Genomic DNA, 17,202 nt, shown 5'->3' on the forward strand with positions numbered 1-17,202 from the left:
CCGGGAGAGCCCCAGCTTGTCTATTGAAATTTGATTTTAATTGATTTATTTTCTTTTTCTTTTTCTTTTTCCCTTTTTTATTTTCTTTTCCCCCTTCTCCAACCCAACACCAACACCCCTGCAACTAGACTCAGTTTAAGATCTCACTAATTGGATAGAACCGGACAGACCTTCCACGGTGGGCTTCTAGGCGCCGAGGCTAACGACCCTTGCCCATTCCTGGTGGTTTCTTTTACTTTCTCACCCCTTAGGCGCAGTCTAGTGCAAGGCGCTGATGTTGTTCCCCCCGAATCGCGTGGGCTAAGGTCTAGAGCTGGCAACGTCGTCCAAACGTCAGGCTGTCAGCTTCCTCTCACGGCTGCGTTCCGTTTGGCTCTCCATAGTGGACTTGATCTGAAAGACTAAGGAGAGAAAAACAGGGAGAAGGAAAAATCAAAAAAGATAGACAAAAGTCAAAGGAAGGCGCCTAATCGACATCCTTTAAGATCCCCAGAGCGACAGGATAGTTTGTTGGTAGCTTCCCGTTGCCGCTCAATTTCAGCTTTCGTGGCTATTCCTGTCCTCGGAGTCGCTATCTCACTGGAAGAGTGTGGAACCAAACAAAATCATGTCTCCGAGGTCTCTGTGTCGCCAGCAGTTGTCGTATAACTACTAGAACCAGATTTTGGGGACGGCTGCCTACCAATAATTCACCCTGCATTTCCTTTGCGACCTCGAATTCACAAGTCACCTTGTGCTTATATATTTCGGTTGACCCGTCGCCTGCTCGCTATCGGCTGGATGTAACTATGACACGGTTATAAGCAGAGTATATCCCAAATACTTGCTTCGTCTACCCACCAATAAGTTTGGGACCAACTGGCAATAAACGATGTTTGCTTGGTCCCCTTCACCTACCAGTACCAGTTGCACTCACAAGCATGCTATCGGCTGTCTTCATCTGAGCTCAGTTTGTTGCTTGTGTGTGTTGTATTGTTCGGATCTACCGGGAAGAAATCGATCAGCCGCAGAGGAGCACAATATACAAAATAGTACAGACACAACCCGTCGCAGATACTGCTGGAGGTGTGAGGGTCCGTATTTCCATTGTTACAGTCCCTATGCTTGCACAGTGTTCCTGCCGCATTGATTGTCTACGCAATTTTACTTATCGAATGTTCTTTCATGTTTATTTAGTGCATTTTTGTCTTGAACCTTCACTGTCTAGATCGCTCACAGGTCCGAGTCTTGTGATTTAGAATACTGGGGTGCTTGTAATCCCCATCTGCCGCTACTCTCCTTTGCCAATATCCCATCTTCATCCGAAATATCTCCTAGCGATTTCATCGTGCCACAGTCGAACAACATCTCTGACAATTCTCGAACCCCCTTTCAAACAGCACTTCCACGTCGTCCGCTGTCTCAGTCTGGTAGTATCGAAACTCTCCGAGAAGAGCTTCAGGCCATCCGTCACGGGACTTTAACAATCCTCAATAACCTGCAATTGCTGACAGAGTCTTTCCTGATGGCGCAACCTGTCGTATCGAATTCCTGGGACTCAAGCAATGTACCTGAGCTCCCCAGGATTAACCCAAACTTATCATCTTCGGTCATGAACAGTCCTGGGGGTATGGGTGCTTCTGAGTCACTGAACATGCAGAACTCTACAAACCAAAGTATCCTGAGCGCGCAGGCTGTCAATTCTAGTCCTTATATTCCCCATGGACTTCCTAACGCAGCCAGCGGTCTCTGTAAGCAATGTTCTTTGTCCAATTTTCATAGTCGCTAATCAATGATCAGATCTCCCAGGTCCAAACATCTTTGGAACACCTACAACAAATAGCGGCTTCTCTTTCCCTCGGGTTCCTGACCAATTTGCTACGCTTCCTTCACAATATTTGCACGGCCATGACTCATTTCCTAATATGCAGAGCCAATTTGGCGGATCAGTTAGCCTGGACAGCAATGAACAGAGTCAGTACGGGAATAATGGGCCTCAGGGGCCTGAGCTTTCTCAAGCGGGCTTTCAAAGGCCATCTGCGACGACTGGACAGACCACTTCATTCGTACAGCCAAATACTTACTATCAAGACGTCTTTCCTTACCCCGCTCAGGCCTTGCAGCAGCTTATACCATATCAAAACATGGCACAAATTCCGCATACTGCTAGTACCCAGTCGGCATCACTAGGGGCAATGAGCCGGGATGCCCCTGTCGCTCCTTCGCTTAATCGACAAACATCGTTTCGATCTCGCCCATATGGCCAATTTCCTCAAGCAGGAGTCTCTCCAACATCTACATCGATTCATCATAGGCGGCAGCATCGCACTCATAGTATCGCTTCGAGTTCCCCATCTGTCCAGCAGCAACACAGCAGGTCGAATTCTCAAAATTTACATTGGCGAACTCGGTCTATAAGGGAGCCGAATACCTCGAATGGTCATTCGCCACATGCCCACAGGAGTCATACTACGATGGCTGGAACATCGCATGTTTTACCCAATACGGGAAGCGAGACTCAGTTGCCCCCACCACTTACTCAGCAGGAACAAGTAGAACTCGCTCGGAGACTCCAAATGAGAGAGCTACTGCGTTCCGCACGATCAAATGAAACCCATGCTTTGCAGCTATACGAGGAAAACTACCTTCGCCGCCATCGTCGTCAACAGGAGGAAGCAGCGTCGCATGCCAAGGGGCTGGACGATCAGAAGGATGGGCGTCCGGAACCCAAGGATGACGCGGAACTGACTGTTAACCTTGAGTGTAAAATCTGCATGAGCCAACTTGTTGATACTGTTCTCATTCCTTGTGGACATGCGATCCTCTGTCGCTGGTGTGCTGAGCAGCATGCGCGGCCGGATCGGTCTCGACCAAAGGCAGCGGTGCTATGCCCGCTTTGCCGCACTCCTGTGAAGCAGAAGGTACATTTTCTGCACCGTTTCTAGGAATTTTATGCTAACTATAGGCAGCTCCGCATCTATCTCTCCTAATCCCACTACTACAATGGAGGATACCATGTGTGGTGGAATCTACGATTTACGACCGTTATGTAGTGCATCTCGAGCCTCTCCTTGCTTTCTTGTTCTTCTCTGACTTCGTTCGCTTATTCTTGTCCATTGTCCCATATTTTGGACTAACTGGGGCGGTGATCGCATTATTTGGAGTACAGGTTCCAGCGAACGACTATCAACTATTTTGGTCACATGATCTTCGCCAGTGCAGATTGGCACTGAGACAACAACTTCCATAATGAGACAGACTAGTTTACGGGTTCCAGAATGGTTCTTAGACACTACCCGTATCTACGGTAGACATGTTTTGCAATTGCATGAATATCTCTTGTTTATGGCCCACTCGGGTAGCAAGTCAACTCCCTGTTGCCCTTGTAGTATAATATTGAAACAATGTTATCATATGGCCTGACTTGACTCTCATGCAAAGGAAAACTAAATTGACGGATCGAAAAGCGAAAATGTCTTGCCCGTCAGCTAAATTGGTAGGCTTACCGCTTAGTTGCGTATACAAATGCATAAAGTGCCGACTGTAGCCTGTTCCTTTACATACGTCAACCCTCTCAACTTGCAGTAGAACCGTGGGCGAAGTGGCATATTTGAATAGGCATTATCTAGCCTCTACGTCAAGTTTCTACTTCAATGTCGAGGTATGTACCAGCTAGACAATGATCATTGGGGACACGGTGTACCAACGAATAGATGGTTCCATTGTTGTTATTCCCTTCAGAGAGACCGAGTATAAAGTTCAGAAATTCCCTGGGAATTATCAGTGATATAATAGTATCATCTGCGTGAGATATTCAATACGAGTCAGTAACTAACCGCTTCTTCGCCACTCCTTATTATATAAATACAGGCTCTTCCCCACCCGCGAGTAGCCATACGCTTCCCATATATAGATAGCCCGGATCAGGTTGAACATATGTACAACGTGGCGTGGACTAGAGTACCAACTATGCCCAAGATTTACTTGAGTACAGTATAAAGTCCCCAGAAGATCCCATACGGATATGGACCTTTCGGCGATTAGTTCGAATCACGGAATCTAAGGACTAAGCCAATGGACACGCAGAGTTGGTATAAGCGTCTCCTTCATCCAAAGAAAAGCCACTTAAGATACCCCCTTGCCCTTGTTACTAGACTGGGGCTGACAAGAACTCAGTCGTCTAAAAGTGGGGAGAAACATAAATTTCCATTAACACGGTCTCTAACTTGTGACGGGCGAATTCAGAAAGTGTGTTTTGGGAAGTTGACCAGGGTCGTCTGTATTGAACCGAGCCCGGTATGGGGTCGGCCTTCTTTTCGGGACACGTTTATTGCAGATATTGAATGTTCTATGAACATTAGGGCTTGTGTAGGTAGGATCAAGAAGTATGCTAGTGTGGATTTGACTGAGAGCTCAGCCTGGCTTGTTTCCGTGGTTGTCGATTCGCATAGATTGATTGAGAAGTTCGTTTTGTCGGCATGTTCTTGTCTCAAGTGCTTAATGGTGAGACAGGCATTGGTTTTGGTGGCAATGATCCTAGGCAGGTTATCATGATGTCTGGCAGTCAAATTAAATTAATGCATTCCACGGCCGACAGTGTCGAGAGCCGGAAATATCTGCTTGAGAATATTGAGTATGTAGAATATTCCGGGGCACGGAGGAACGCTTGGTTACTACTAATAGAATGGAATATTACCCTGCAGAAATGTATGGGTGGAAATCACATTCTACATTTCAAGATCACCGCTGGAACCTTGCGATATCCTATCTAGCATCTAGAGCGGGTAAATAAAGAACTTATTCTCCAGATCAGTCAAATCCAGCATCGCAAGGTCAACCTTCCTTCGGACGATCTGCCCATTCTCATCCAGCTGTTCCACACAACCCTCCTCACGCTCACTGTCACTCAATTCCGCAATCCACTTTCTCCGTTCCTCGTTTCGACGCGCTAGAATAAACCAAATGATACATAAGATAGCAGGCGTCCCTGCCCAACTAATCACTATCATGGATACCCATGCACCGTAGTATCTGGGTGCAGCACTGGGTACCCAGATCTGCGGTGATACGAGGTTGCCGACGCTGTAGCCGAGCATGAACATCACGTTGCGTGTGAGCTTCTTGGTGTATCCAGCTGCAGAGGACGTCGTCCAGCCGAGTGCGATGATATAGGTGATACCGTACGTATGTCCCGCTAGAAGCATACAGGCTAAGAGCGCGAGTTTGTTGTCCCAGGGGATCGCCACCATGCCGATTCCGCCCGCGATAGCAGGGATACACCAGAAAAGTCCATGGATCGCTAGGTACTTTGGGAACCATTTTAGTACGAAGGTGGCAACGATACAAAGTACGACACCGAAGCCGCCTCCTGCCACAGCGACGAGCGTGGAACCAAGTTGGGAAACACCGAGAGAAGTTGTGAGAAGATTCTGTTGGCCATAGGTAAGATTATTTGAGTACATCAGAGTGAAAGCTTGTAGCGCGAAGAGCCAAGATACAGGGTCACGCAGAGTTTCAACGAACTGAGATCTCTTGAACCGCTTCTGTTCGATCGAGCTCTGGCTGGAGTCGTGCACTCGGCGAATAACGTGCACTTTTTCTTCCAAAGTCAGGAACCGAGCTTCGGCAGGATTGCTTGGGTAGCAGAACCAAACCCAGATGGAGAGAAAGAAGGTGACTCCACCGGTGACGATCATAAAGAGCTTCCAAGGAAGAACTGCGCTATGGCTGTAGAGCAAACCGTATGCGATGAAACCTGCAACGATGGGAGCTCCTTGGCAAGTCACCCAGAGAATGGGCTGGAGGAAGGATTGTTCTTGACGGTTGAAGAACATGCCGATAGTCATTTCCATCGCGGGTACAATGACTGCCTCCACTGCACCGAGGGCAAGTCGGAGGACTACTAGACCGGCGAACTTGGTCGCCACGCAATGAAGGAAAATAACAGCTGCCCATAGAAAGACGATGACACTGACAAACTTTCCGAAGGGTAGACGTTGCATTAGATAGTGCCCGGGCCATTGTGCGGCAAGGTAGCCTCGAATAACTATCAGCAATTGCTCCAGTATAAGAGAGATAAGTATAATAGCTCATACCGATATAGAACACTGTATTCAAATCGTTGTACTGCTTTTTAGAAATGCCTGTCTCCTCGAAAAGCCCAAGAATCGCTGCGTAACCAAGCGTAGACTTGTCTATCTACAAGCCGATCATTAGAATTTATCCATGAAACAATTGCAGGTATACTCACAAACAGTACAATATTAATCGCAGAAAGCAGGACCATAATATTCAAATACAACTTCCGGCGCAACTTTTTCTCCTTCTCAGGACTTAGGGGCCCGAATTCATCCCCATGGTCTTCGATAATGCGTAATGTGACATCTGCGTATTTCTCTTCAACAGTTTTTGCTGCTCTTCGAGTCGTGGTTTTCTCTTCTCCCTTGTTGCTCATGGTTCTATGTGGCGTATGATCAAGTTTTGTTCAAGTGCTGTCAAAACGCCAAGCGGAGGCCTTTCCCATTGAAATGTATGACAAGTCATAATCCCTTGCGTACATGCCAACTTCATCCTGCGGCTTTTGTATGTAATTTCCTGAATGATCGTATTTCTTATCATTGATGGTGCAATCCCCATGGTGATTGTGCAATTTTATCTATACGACCGTTGACCCCACCATGGAATGGGAACTTGCAGATGACAGTGGAATGATTGTCGCTTTTCTCCTATAAAACTGTGTGATAATGTATGGTGTCATCGTTAATGGACATTGCATCTTAGGCGTTTATTCCTGCGTGTAGAGGCCTAGATCGTAGGATTCGTATCCTTGTAATTCGGAGGATTTGTTGAGGAAATAGTACGTGAGTACTAACAGGTTGATAAGTTCGTGTGGATAATATAAAGTGACCCGTGATCGGTCATGCAAAGTATAGATTTTCCGAACTGTATGAAAACTCAGAGTAGACAGCAATGGCTTAGAGAAGAGGCTTTAGGAGCTTAGTATTTTTCTCATTCTTTTATGTTATTTTATTTTTACTTCTATTTTTTCGTATCTTGTCCTTTAATTAAAGCCTCACGAACAGAATGGGTCAAAGGTTTCACCCAAAAAGTCCTAATCTAGCTGCAAGGAATATATGAGCATCGATGTACCGAGTTGAGACCCAGCTCAAGATACACTAAGTCCTTTCTTCTTTGTACAGAGATACCAGACTATGGTGCTACGTTAATCTATCAGCACCAAACAGTTGGTCATAAATGTCCACAGATTAAGTAGCGGCGATTCTTCTGGAAGTGTGGCTCAGCAGTGATCTGGATAACAGTTTGGCTGACTGTGGGGTTCGCTACCGGGAAGCCACGCAAGGAATCAACCATATCGATGAGAGGGTTGAGAAATTATCTCAGTCTACATGTCTCGGCTCACTTGAGGTAGCCCAATCGACGTCTTATTTATGAAACTTGGCTTTTATTAGCGCATGACTTGCAATTGAGCTGAACTAGTCGTAGCCAAGTTGGTCAGATAAGGGCGCGCATAGTTACTCAAAAGTTGCCAATTATCTAAAATTCCATTGTAGCCCTTTTAATGAAAACGAGCCCCCTTAGACCGAGTCTGGGTATAGTTCGAGTCGTAGGTATTTTGATACACACACTGTTGAAAGCTGGCTAATGTCATTTTGGACGTCACAACGCTTCAGTACCCTCGGTTGGTCAGAGACGACGTGAGTATCGACCCCGCAAGCGAAACAAACAAGGAGGGGCCATCGGCATCCGTAAGAAACTCAAATCCTAGTATTTTGGTGGTCGAAAATGGGTGTGTCGGCAAAAATCAGTTGAGCTAATTCCGGGTCCAAATGGTCTGGATGTTTGGGTCTTTGCTGCCTCCAGCCGACTAAGTGGGGAACAGAGCTATGAAGGAGATCGTGTGATAATGCACTGGGTCAGAGAAACGGACATACGTACTGCAAATTAATTTGTATGGCTTCACCAGGTGCCGAGATTAAGTTTGGAAATCTCGCATGAAAGGAAGGTTAAGTTCATGTTGACTGCAGGAAACCCAGAGAGGAAATGTGGAAAAGAGTCACTCCATTGAACCCTATTTTTGACTGCGCCACAGTCCCCAAATCACGCAAAAGTCAATCCACAGTTGTGGCTGGTCCCCTATCTTAGACTTACTTGGGGTCAATTAATTAAATCTAAACTTGGGACCAGACCCCTGACCCGTGCCGAGAGAGACCAATCGCATGCCATCTCAGCCGTACTTTGCCACACCGTTCGATCGGCTGAGATGGGATCGTGCCCACTCCACATCTGCTCATTTGTGGACGGGCTCATAGCGTGATTTCGGCCTTCCTTCTGCCCCTCATGAGCTGAAAGTATGAACGGGATCTCTGGAAATCGCTGCCTGGATGAGGAAGCCCGGTAACGACTTGGAGCTGCCCCTCATGCGCCCTCCTTGAGCTATAAATAATGGCCATTACGGCTTTGTCTCTCCTCTGTTTGTTTTCATCTTGCCTTGATATTCCTTCTCTATACCTCAACATTGTTTCAATTGCATTCCATTTCTTTCTCTTGTTTTAAATCTCTCAAAACAACTCATAAACAATGTCTTACAACAACCGCGACAATGACTTCGTATGTTCATTGCGCACACGTCTTCCAGTCATAAAGACGGACACTAACATCAGTTGCCTTGCAGGGCTCCAGCCAGTCTGGCGGTTATGGTGGAAATGATAGCTATGGCGTAAGTCTTACCCTATCTCATAGCTCACTCCCTACGCACTTGTTCTCAAACGTTGCTAATGCTTCATAGTCTCGCCAGGGCAATGACTCTTACGGAGTATGCTATCCCCCTGTTGACATCACAATCATGCCTCCTCAGCACTAATATTTCTCAGTCCTCCGGTGTAGGAAGTGACTCGTACGGTGTATGTCTACCCCTCTCCCCAATTGGTGCATTTCACGAAAACTGACCATCGCACGCTACAGTCCAAGAACGACAACTACGGAGTAAGATACGCAGCGCGGCCAGGTACCGACACCCCACTAACAGTCATATAGTCCTCAAGCCGCTCAGGAAACTCTGGCCTCGGCGGTTCTGATTCCTACAACTCATCCAGCCGTTCCGGAGGAAACGACTCCTATGGCTCCTCCGGTAACAACAACAGCTCCTATGGCTCGTCCGACCGGGACAACTACGGTTCTTCCAACGATTCTTACGGTTCCAGTAACCGCAAGGACAACGACTCCTACGGCTCGAGCCACAATACCAGCAGCTCCAAGCAGCACGGCAACGATTCCTACGGTTCGAAGAAGGACAGCTATGGTTCTTCCACCGATTCCTATGGATCGGGCTCGAAGAATGATAGCTACGGCTCTAGCCGTGATAATGACAATGACTCCTATGGCTCAAAGAAGGATAACTATGGCTCCTCTAGTGGCTCATATGGCTCCAAGAATGACAACAGCTACGGATCCTCTGGCGATTCCTATGGTTCTAAGAACGACAACAGCTACGGGTCTAAGAACGAGAGTAGCTATGGTTCCAAGAGCGATAGCTACGGTTCTAGCCGTCGTGACAACGACAACGACAACTCTTATAGCTCTAATAAGGATAGCTACGGCTCTTCTAATGACTCCTATGGCTCCAAGAACGACTCTTACGGATCTAAGAATGACAACAGCTACGGTTCTAAGAACGAGAGTAGCTATGGCTCCAATAATGACAGCTACGGTTCCAGCCGTCGTGACAACGACAACTCATATGGCTCCTCTGGCTCTCGCGGCTCCAACCGTGATAACGACAACAGCTACGGATCCTCCGGAGACTCCTACGGTTCCAAGAATGATAGCTATGGTTCTAGCCGTCGGGACAATGATAGCAGCTCTTACGGATCTTCTGGTAACAACTATGGCTCGAAGAATGATAACTATGGATCTTCAGGCTCTAACAACCGGAGTGACTCGTACGAGTCCAGTGGGCGCTCTGGATACGGTAACTCTGGTTACTAGGTGTTGCGGGACTGGGGTTTTCTAATATCATTATTAGTTGATCGATGTATTTAAATTATGCCTATAACATTATAACATAAGTTGAGACTCAAATTTCGAAGACTTTGTTTGATCATTCTGGTTACAGTAATTGGAGTCTCATGTGAATTTATAGACTCAATGCAGTGGGTGATGTAGGGTAAAAATATAAGCTTATGGGTATGTGATCGACTTTCAAGTCAGAGAGTCTACTGGACCTATTCGTAACATTTTGGGTATGTTCTGTCCAAGTCGTAGAAAGACTTTATGCTTCAAACATATAAAGAACAGCGAAGTCTCTGCAAATTTCACCAATGCTGCAAGGAACAGAATGCTTGCATTACTTGCATTACTTCTGCGTGCTTCGCTTGGAAGAAATATGTCCAAGCTTCGCTCCACACACACCACCGACATTATACAGGGAGTTCGTAAGACTCATGCTTTGTTGTTGATGTTGACTGGAGCTCTGCGGGTTCAGACACGACTGCTACTTTCTTCGGGGCTGGTGTAGCGGGTAGCTCAGCTCGAACATCTCCCCTATCAGCCTGCTTCCTGCGGTTCCGCACGAAAAAGCAGGCAGCGACTGCGATGATCATGATTGCCCCAACGGATACCCCGGCTCCGATTCCTGTCTTCGCACTTGTGGACAATCCTTGACTACTTTCCTCCAGCATAGGATCGGGAATCGCTGTCATCGTCATTGTCGTCTTGGGTTGTTCTGTGGTGGACAGGGAGCTATTTGAGACTGAGGTGCTAGTAATGGTTCCAGGTCTAATAGTAGTAGTACTAGGTATCGACGATGTCATAGACACAAGGGTAGTCCAGGTGGTAAGGGTAAAACCATCGACTTTGGCGAGTTCTTTGACACTCGATGTCGGTATCCAGTCGGCATTCCATATCCTCACGAATGCAGATGGACCCAGAAGACGTGTAACATGCTCAGGCGCAAACGCAATAGAACGGGCGTTAAGTTTAACTATTGCATGTGGGACAATATTGTATCCTTCTTGCCCAATCTGAAAATCGGCCTCCAAAGGGTCGTGCGAGGAGTTGTATTTCCATCTCACTATGAGGCCATCCATAGCGTTTAGTCGATCGCCTTGGGCTGGTTGGATAATCTCGACGCCTTGTTTGTGAGTAAGCAGAGAGCATTTCGACTGGATGAGAGCGTCCGTTTATACTCTAAGGGCTGCAGTCGGGCTAAGGAACTTGAGTACTCACCGTGAACAAGAGTCAGCAGAGGAAAGAGAAGCACTAATATCTGTAGAAAAAACATCATAGCTCGCTGGGGATTATACATTCTGATCAAGCCCTACCATATCATGGAGGGCTGCTCACAGTCACGAATCGACAGTGCTAGGAGGAAGGAAAGGGTAATATGTCTCTATGTTCCACCGGGTTAAGGCAATGTCTTCGCGGAGCCACTGCATAAATGAAGCCACTTCACCCATGTTGGGTCTTGCATAAGCCGAAGCGGTCTGAGAAGCCCAGAATTCATGTTTCAGTCATTATTGGTTGTATAAAGCTGTTGGATGCCTAGCCTCAGAGCACAATATGCGGCTGAGACGGTACCCATGGTTGCACTGATTTGAGCCTTTATTGGACAATGTCCAGTGTGGCATGCTTGCTTGCTCTGGCTAGGTAGGCTGTGTATCTATCCTGAGAATACTGTTTCGTTTCGCTGATAGCGATACCCGGTGGTGTAGAGAGTCAGGGCACCACACTATCAAGGCGCATGTAAAGGTCGCCAGGGGGCCGTAAATCGGTATCAATAACACCGATATTCTGCTCAGGAGCATCAATTCTACGATGAAAAATACTACTGCTGTATATTACGCTGTTAGCAAAATGTCCATCAAGTAGGAAAACAAAGAGCCTAGAGGTGGCCTACCATAAATGTTGACATCCTTGTGTGATTAGTGGGTGTTGATGTACCACAGCATGTGTGTGCTTGACAAATAATGAGATTAGTCGCGAAATTGATTAGTACGTTAGGAATAGAACAACAAAGCGGCCTCGCACGACGTGGTTAGTATATGCGACTCTGTAACAACAGTGTGTAGCCAGATTCTTTCTAGGCCACTACAACAAAGGGTCAGGAGATTTCAAGTCCGAAACACTTTATATGACTGGCTAACCCGCTGTCACTCCGACTCACTCGTGACCATCTAGTAGACGAGGGTGCTTTTCTAAAATAACAGAGGACTACTGATGATACAAATCAGTTGTAAGTCGGTTGACTTGGTTCAGTGTAGATATAATGACAATTTATAGTAGTCAAGGCAGAGTATAGTTGATTCAGTCTCATAGGTAAACCGTAAAACTGCCTTGTAAACTGCTATCAGAGACTCTCCTCGACTCTGGCAACCTTTCCTGTTTCAACCTCGTACAGAAATCCCGTGATAGGAACATCCAGAATGAGAGGACTCGCTCTCAGCACTTTTGTATCATCAAGAACACTTTGCTTGAGATCACCAAGCGGCAAGAATGCAATATGATCAGCATCTTGGCCAAGATCCGATCTGATTTTGCCCCGGATCACCTCATCAGTAAATGTGAGCATCCCACAATCAGTCTAGAGTTATCCAAGATATCAGTGAGTATAACTTTCTTCAAACAATCTGGCCCCCCCTTCCACGAGTACCATGCGCTCCCACATACATGATGAACAATCACAATTTCCCGGGTGGCTAGCAACTGCTGTGAGATGATGATACTTCGCAGAGCATCTGCTACGCGACCACCGGCATTTCGAATCACATGGGCATCGCCCTCCTCAAGACCAAGAGCGCGAGCCGGATCTTGGTCTCAGTCAGTGAAACACGAATGTATAAGTGCTGCGATAGATTCCGAATCTCACCTAAACGAGCATCCATACATGCCACGATGGCAACCTTCCTACCAAGCCGGATTGACTTTATCAGGCCTTGAACTTGTGCTAATGATAGACCACCACAGGGGGTATCTGAGTGAAAGGACTATGTGCTTACCGTTTAGGAGGAAGCTGGAGGTCACCTTTGTTGAAAGACGCAGCGTATTCAGCATTGGCGACCCCAAGTTCTTTTGCGACAGACATGGCAATATACGACAGGTCTTGACGGATGGAGTTGTTGGCTTCTCAAGGCCTTGAGATGGTTCAAGCTATGGAGAACCCCCCCCCCCTCTCCCCCGGCCCTCGCGCTTAGACGATGTATAATATTTATACTGTCACCGGGATTCGAACACGAGGGCATGAGCGTGGATAATTGTCGATTGCTTCAATTCTGTCTTGATTGCGTGATAGGACTCTTACTCTGAATAAGACCCAATTAACACCCTCATTCCTCTTCCACGCCGTATTCTTACTTTCTCCAATTTCCCATTATACAACGCGGGGCTTATAGCTATTCGAAATATTGTCAGAATATTTCGAACAGCATCATGATGATGCGAAAATTTTCCATCCCTAGAATACCGGTGCTGCTAGGGAGCCAATGACTAACAGGGCTTTTACGCACTATTGCTGTCTCTACGATGCCCTGGCTAGGATACCATTGTCTAAGTCACATAAGCAGGGTTAAATAAGATACGGATGACTCGGTCGGAACTGTCATAAGAATATCTATGTTTGGATTATGTATTCTAACCTGTTGACGGGGGACACGGTACGCCGTCTTGTAGGCCAGGCAACTGGAACCTATGCCTTACTAGGTATAAAGTACTACCTGATTTTGTTTCATCCATCTTCTCGAGTTCCGAGATTGTCTCGGATTTCAGAGCTGTCTCGAGTTCCAGAGCGAATGGCGTCACAGAGAACTGCCGCGAATCAGGGTCGTAGGTTATCCAACGATTGAACTGAAAGATGTCAGCACCAGCATCCACATTATCACTTGAGAACGAGCACATACCTTCGCCAGCCTCACACCCAACCAGAGACACCGGTACATTCTAGAGATACTCAGGGACTCTCGTTCGACATTCCGCCCATCTTCATCGGAAGGACAGTTCTCAAAGAACGACGAAGGATAATAACCTTGGCTCCAGAGCTGGCCACGAATGAGGAAGTCTTCCGGAAGCCAACTTGTTTCATTAGAAATAGGGAATTCGGTCCCCTCGATCAAGTTGAAGTCAAATTCGTCCAGCGAGGTCAACCAACCCTGAACCAGTCTCTGAAGAAAGCTCGGTTGAATGATCATATTGAGGAAGATGACAATTCGGTTCCAAGGAACTACGGCTTCAACACATTTCATACCAGACGCGGTATAGGACAGACACCATAGGAATGCCAGAGATGTATGGAGTGCGGGGAATAGATTCATGTTGTTAACATGTTCAAGCATAACGGAGAACGTCTCAAAAGCAAGGCAAGACCCATAAGCCAACTGGGAGGGATCCTTCTGAGCCCCAAGGGTGAGGAGACTAGTCACAGCCTGACGAGCACTTGTGACGGGGTCTTCAGCAGCAGAGAGGCTCTCAAATGGCTTTGGATTCTCGGTAGCCACTTGGTGATATTCAGCGCATAGGAGAGAATCACTGTTACTGTATTCTAGCATTGCCGCAAAATTAGAAGATGTGAGGTAAACTCCCTGCATTCTGAAAGTCACGCCCACACGGGGAATATACTTTTCCAGGGAAGACAAGAACTCATCCGCTGATTTAATAAAATGAACTGCAGTAGCTTGCGCAAATAGAAAGCCATGGGCGGACACAAAGGCAGTCGTAACATGGGGGTAGCCAATTACTCTTGGGCCTTGCAAGAGCGGGCTAAAGAAGCGCAGGATACTTACCCTGGTGCGTGGGAATGGACGCACACTAACCAGGGATTTCGTGTAGTAAAACAGCTGTTGGACAATATCAGGCCGGGCTAGAACCCCGAGATGATGTTGGATCCTGCCGACATCAGGGTTCTTATCTACTGCCTTGTTGTACCAATATCTTGCTATTCCAACCCAGATCTCATGATCTAGCAAGCCACGTTCTTCAATAACAACCCCATATCTTGACAAGTCCCCAAGGCACTCGATCCATGTTTCTTCAAATGCCGGGACGGTCTCTAACAGCAGTGTCAACATTGAGTAAGCCAGATAAATGAACGTCAGCATGTGCTCGAGGGAATCGGGAAGTCGACGGTGTAATAATTCTAAAAATGTCTGGATTCCGTAGCGCCACATACGAGCTGGAACATTGTACTTTTCGGATGATTTCCTCAACGCTAGGTTAGCCGACGGATGTTGCGAGGCCATGAAAAAATCGTGATGCTCTTGGAGTAAGGTTCGATGTAAGGCGATCAAGGCTTGCCATTGTTGATGGGACAACTCGCTTTCCTGTACAAATTGTTGCTTGACAATGTCGATACACTTCTTTTCCACCATGACGAGCCCGGCGTAGATTCCTCGAACCTCATTGGCTAATTGATCTTCTGTTATAGGATGAGTTTCTGGCTGTAAGATGATCCCAGTTGATTCTATACCTCCAGCTACCGCAGAGTGCCCTCCAACCATCTTCTGTTCATGGCTCAAACTCTCTCTAGATTCGTTTGATACAGGCTCGGAAGCCATAGCGCCCTGTGTAAGGTTCGCATTCGGTATTTGCGGGCTTTCATTCAAAATCTGGTTGGAGTCACTTTGGTGGTGCGTTTGTGAAAATTCCCCACTGAGATCGCCCGGCGATTTGATAGAAGCACTACGAGAGTGGGTATCGGTTCCGTTAATGCGGGCCTTTGCCATTGGATTTTCTGTTATTGGCCTGCGGATTGGATGATCGGGAGAGACGCTGGACGGCCCCCGTCTGCTTTGCCGTGACTGACAACGCCTCTTGTTCGGAGATACCCATTCGCTATCTGGATCGCTTAGACCATCCGCGATATAACCAGTCGGAACATCACCAGTAGACTCAAGTCTCTTCAAAAGGGATGAACTGGTGGAGTGGCGCGCCTGGTTGGTGGAAGATGACCCTGCTGGGGACCCAGCATCCGATACTATTGGTACAACCGGCTTCCTGCGCTAAAGGTCAACAACTTGCTGCAATGGTCGGTGAGCCGCTGGTGGCATCCTCGACACATCCTTTAACGGTCGCCACCTAACGATGTGTGAATTACTCACTTGGAGAAGTCTGCCTCGATACCAACTTCGGGAGAACCAAAATGCTGGTCTCTTACGGAATCTCGGATTCGTAAAGGAAAAGCTTCCCGATCATCATTATCGTCGCTCATTGTAGTTGGTAGAAGCATAGACGATATGTCATCTGGCTCCGTTAGCGGCTAAACTTCGAAATTCCAGAAAATATCAGGCTCAAGAGAAACAGGATGTTAAAAAGAAAAAAGAAAAGGTCTTTTTCATTTACCAATGGTGAATTAGAGTATACTAGATGTGTAAAATGAACCAAGCTTGCTTGACACGAGGAAAGACAGACAAGGTTAGAAAGAGTTGATCCTTTGTCACAGAGCCTCCTGAATTGTGCAAAATCTATGATGATATATTGGAGGCTCTGGAGCACGTTGCAGAAGAGATATATAACGAAAAAGTGGGTCTAATTATGGTACAAAGAGAATATCCAAAAGCTTACCTGGGACAAAGAGGTTACTTATGAAGGAAAGAGGGAGGTAATATTATGGGTTAGGCAACTAGCCTCATCTTCCATCCATCTGCCTAGTAGATAAAACGAGCAAATTAGCTCGGGACGCGGTGCATTGACACACGGAGAGAACCCACAACTATGGGAATATCACGACGTGACTCAAAGAGCGAAAAATAAGAACAGTTAAGATATGGAGCAAAAAGTGACAAACATGGTGTTGAAGAGAGAGGTTGAAGGCGGAGAGGGGCAGCAGGAAATCGTCCCAAAGCTGGCTGGGGTTATACTTACTTAATAATGCCTGATATTCCAAGTCAAAGCAAGCCACTTCCGGGATAGTCAGCCCGCCTTTCAGTTGCCTTTCCAGACTATTGTGTTTGTTGCTTACCGGTTGATCCCTGAGTGATTTCTGCCGCCGGGGAAAACAAAAATCTTTTATTTAATCTTTTTTTTCAAGGATCCTACCAATGTACGATAACTAATCTGGGTACTGCATTGAAGATCAATTCTAATCTACGAGATATATCGGACGTGAAGAGAATCGAACAGAACCGCTCCAACCAGTGGCAGCGCCACATTATTATGTGGCGCACCCATGATGCCGCTCTATGACGCACTTCTCGATCCATAGCAATTCTGCAATCCTCG

At 46.8% G+C, this 17,202-nt stretch overlaps 4 protein-coding genes across 4 annotated transcripts; 2 read left to right on the forward strand and 2 right to left on the reverse strand.

The window, feature by feature from the left end:
* Nucleotides 1-871: 871 nt before the first annotated feature.
* On the forward strand, nt 872-1,987 carry AO090701000744 (uncharacterized protein; the record flags this gene model as incomplete). Its single annotated transcript, XM_023237170.1, has 4 exons — nt 872-949; nt 1,038-1,073; nt 1,208-1,730; nt 1,980-1,987. 4 exons carry the CDS (start codon nt 872-874, stop codon nt 1,985-1,987), a joined length of 645 nt encoding a protein of 214 aa, XP_023092268.1.
* A 2,767-nt stretch (nt 1,988-4,754) lies between these two features.
* AO090701000743 (uncharacterized protein) lies at nt 4,755-6,433 on the reverse strand (the record flags this gene model as incomplete). The annotated part of the gene is made up of 3 exons (XM_023237171.1): nt 4,755-6,025; nt 6,075-6,177; nt 6,230-6,433. The coding sequence occupies 3 exons, from the start codon at nt 6,431-6,433 to the stop codon at nt 4,755-4,757; spliced, it is 1,578 nt and encodes a 525-aa protein (XP_023092267.1).
* A 2,144-nt stretch (nt 6,434-8,577) lies between these two features.
* AO090701000742 (uncharacterized protein) lies at nt 8,578-9,984 on the forward strand (the record flags this gene model as incomplete). The annotated part of the gene is made up of 5 exons (XM_023237172.1): nt 8,578-8,607; nt 8,672-8,716; nt 8,786-8,812; nt 8,871-8,900; nt 9,034-9,984. The coding sequence occupies 5 exons, from the start codon at nt 8,578-8,580 to the stop codon at nt 9,982-9,984; spliced, it is 1,083 nt and encodes a 360-aa protein (XP_023092266.1).
* Nucleotides 9,985-13,623: 3,639 nt separating this feature from the next.
* AO090701000741 (uncharacterized protein) lies at nt 13,624-16,192 on the reverse strand (the record flags this gene model as incomplete). The annotated part of the gene is made up of 3 exons (XM_023237173.1): nt 13,624-13,836; nt 13,890-15,881; nt 16,139-16,192. 3 exons carry the CDS (start codon nt 16,190-16,192, stop codon nt 13,624-13,626), a joined length of 2,259 nt encoding a protein of 752 aa, XP_023092265.1.
* Nucleotides 16,193-17,202: the final 1,010 nt, after the last annotated feature.

Source organism: Aspergillus oryzae, chromosome 5 (assembly GCF_000184455.2).
Source record: "Aspergillus oryzae RIB40 DNA, chromosome 5".
NCBI lineage: Eukaryota > Fungi > Ascomycota > Eurotiomycetes > Eurotiales > Aspergillaceae > Aspergillus > Aspergillus oryzae.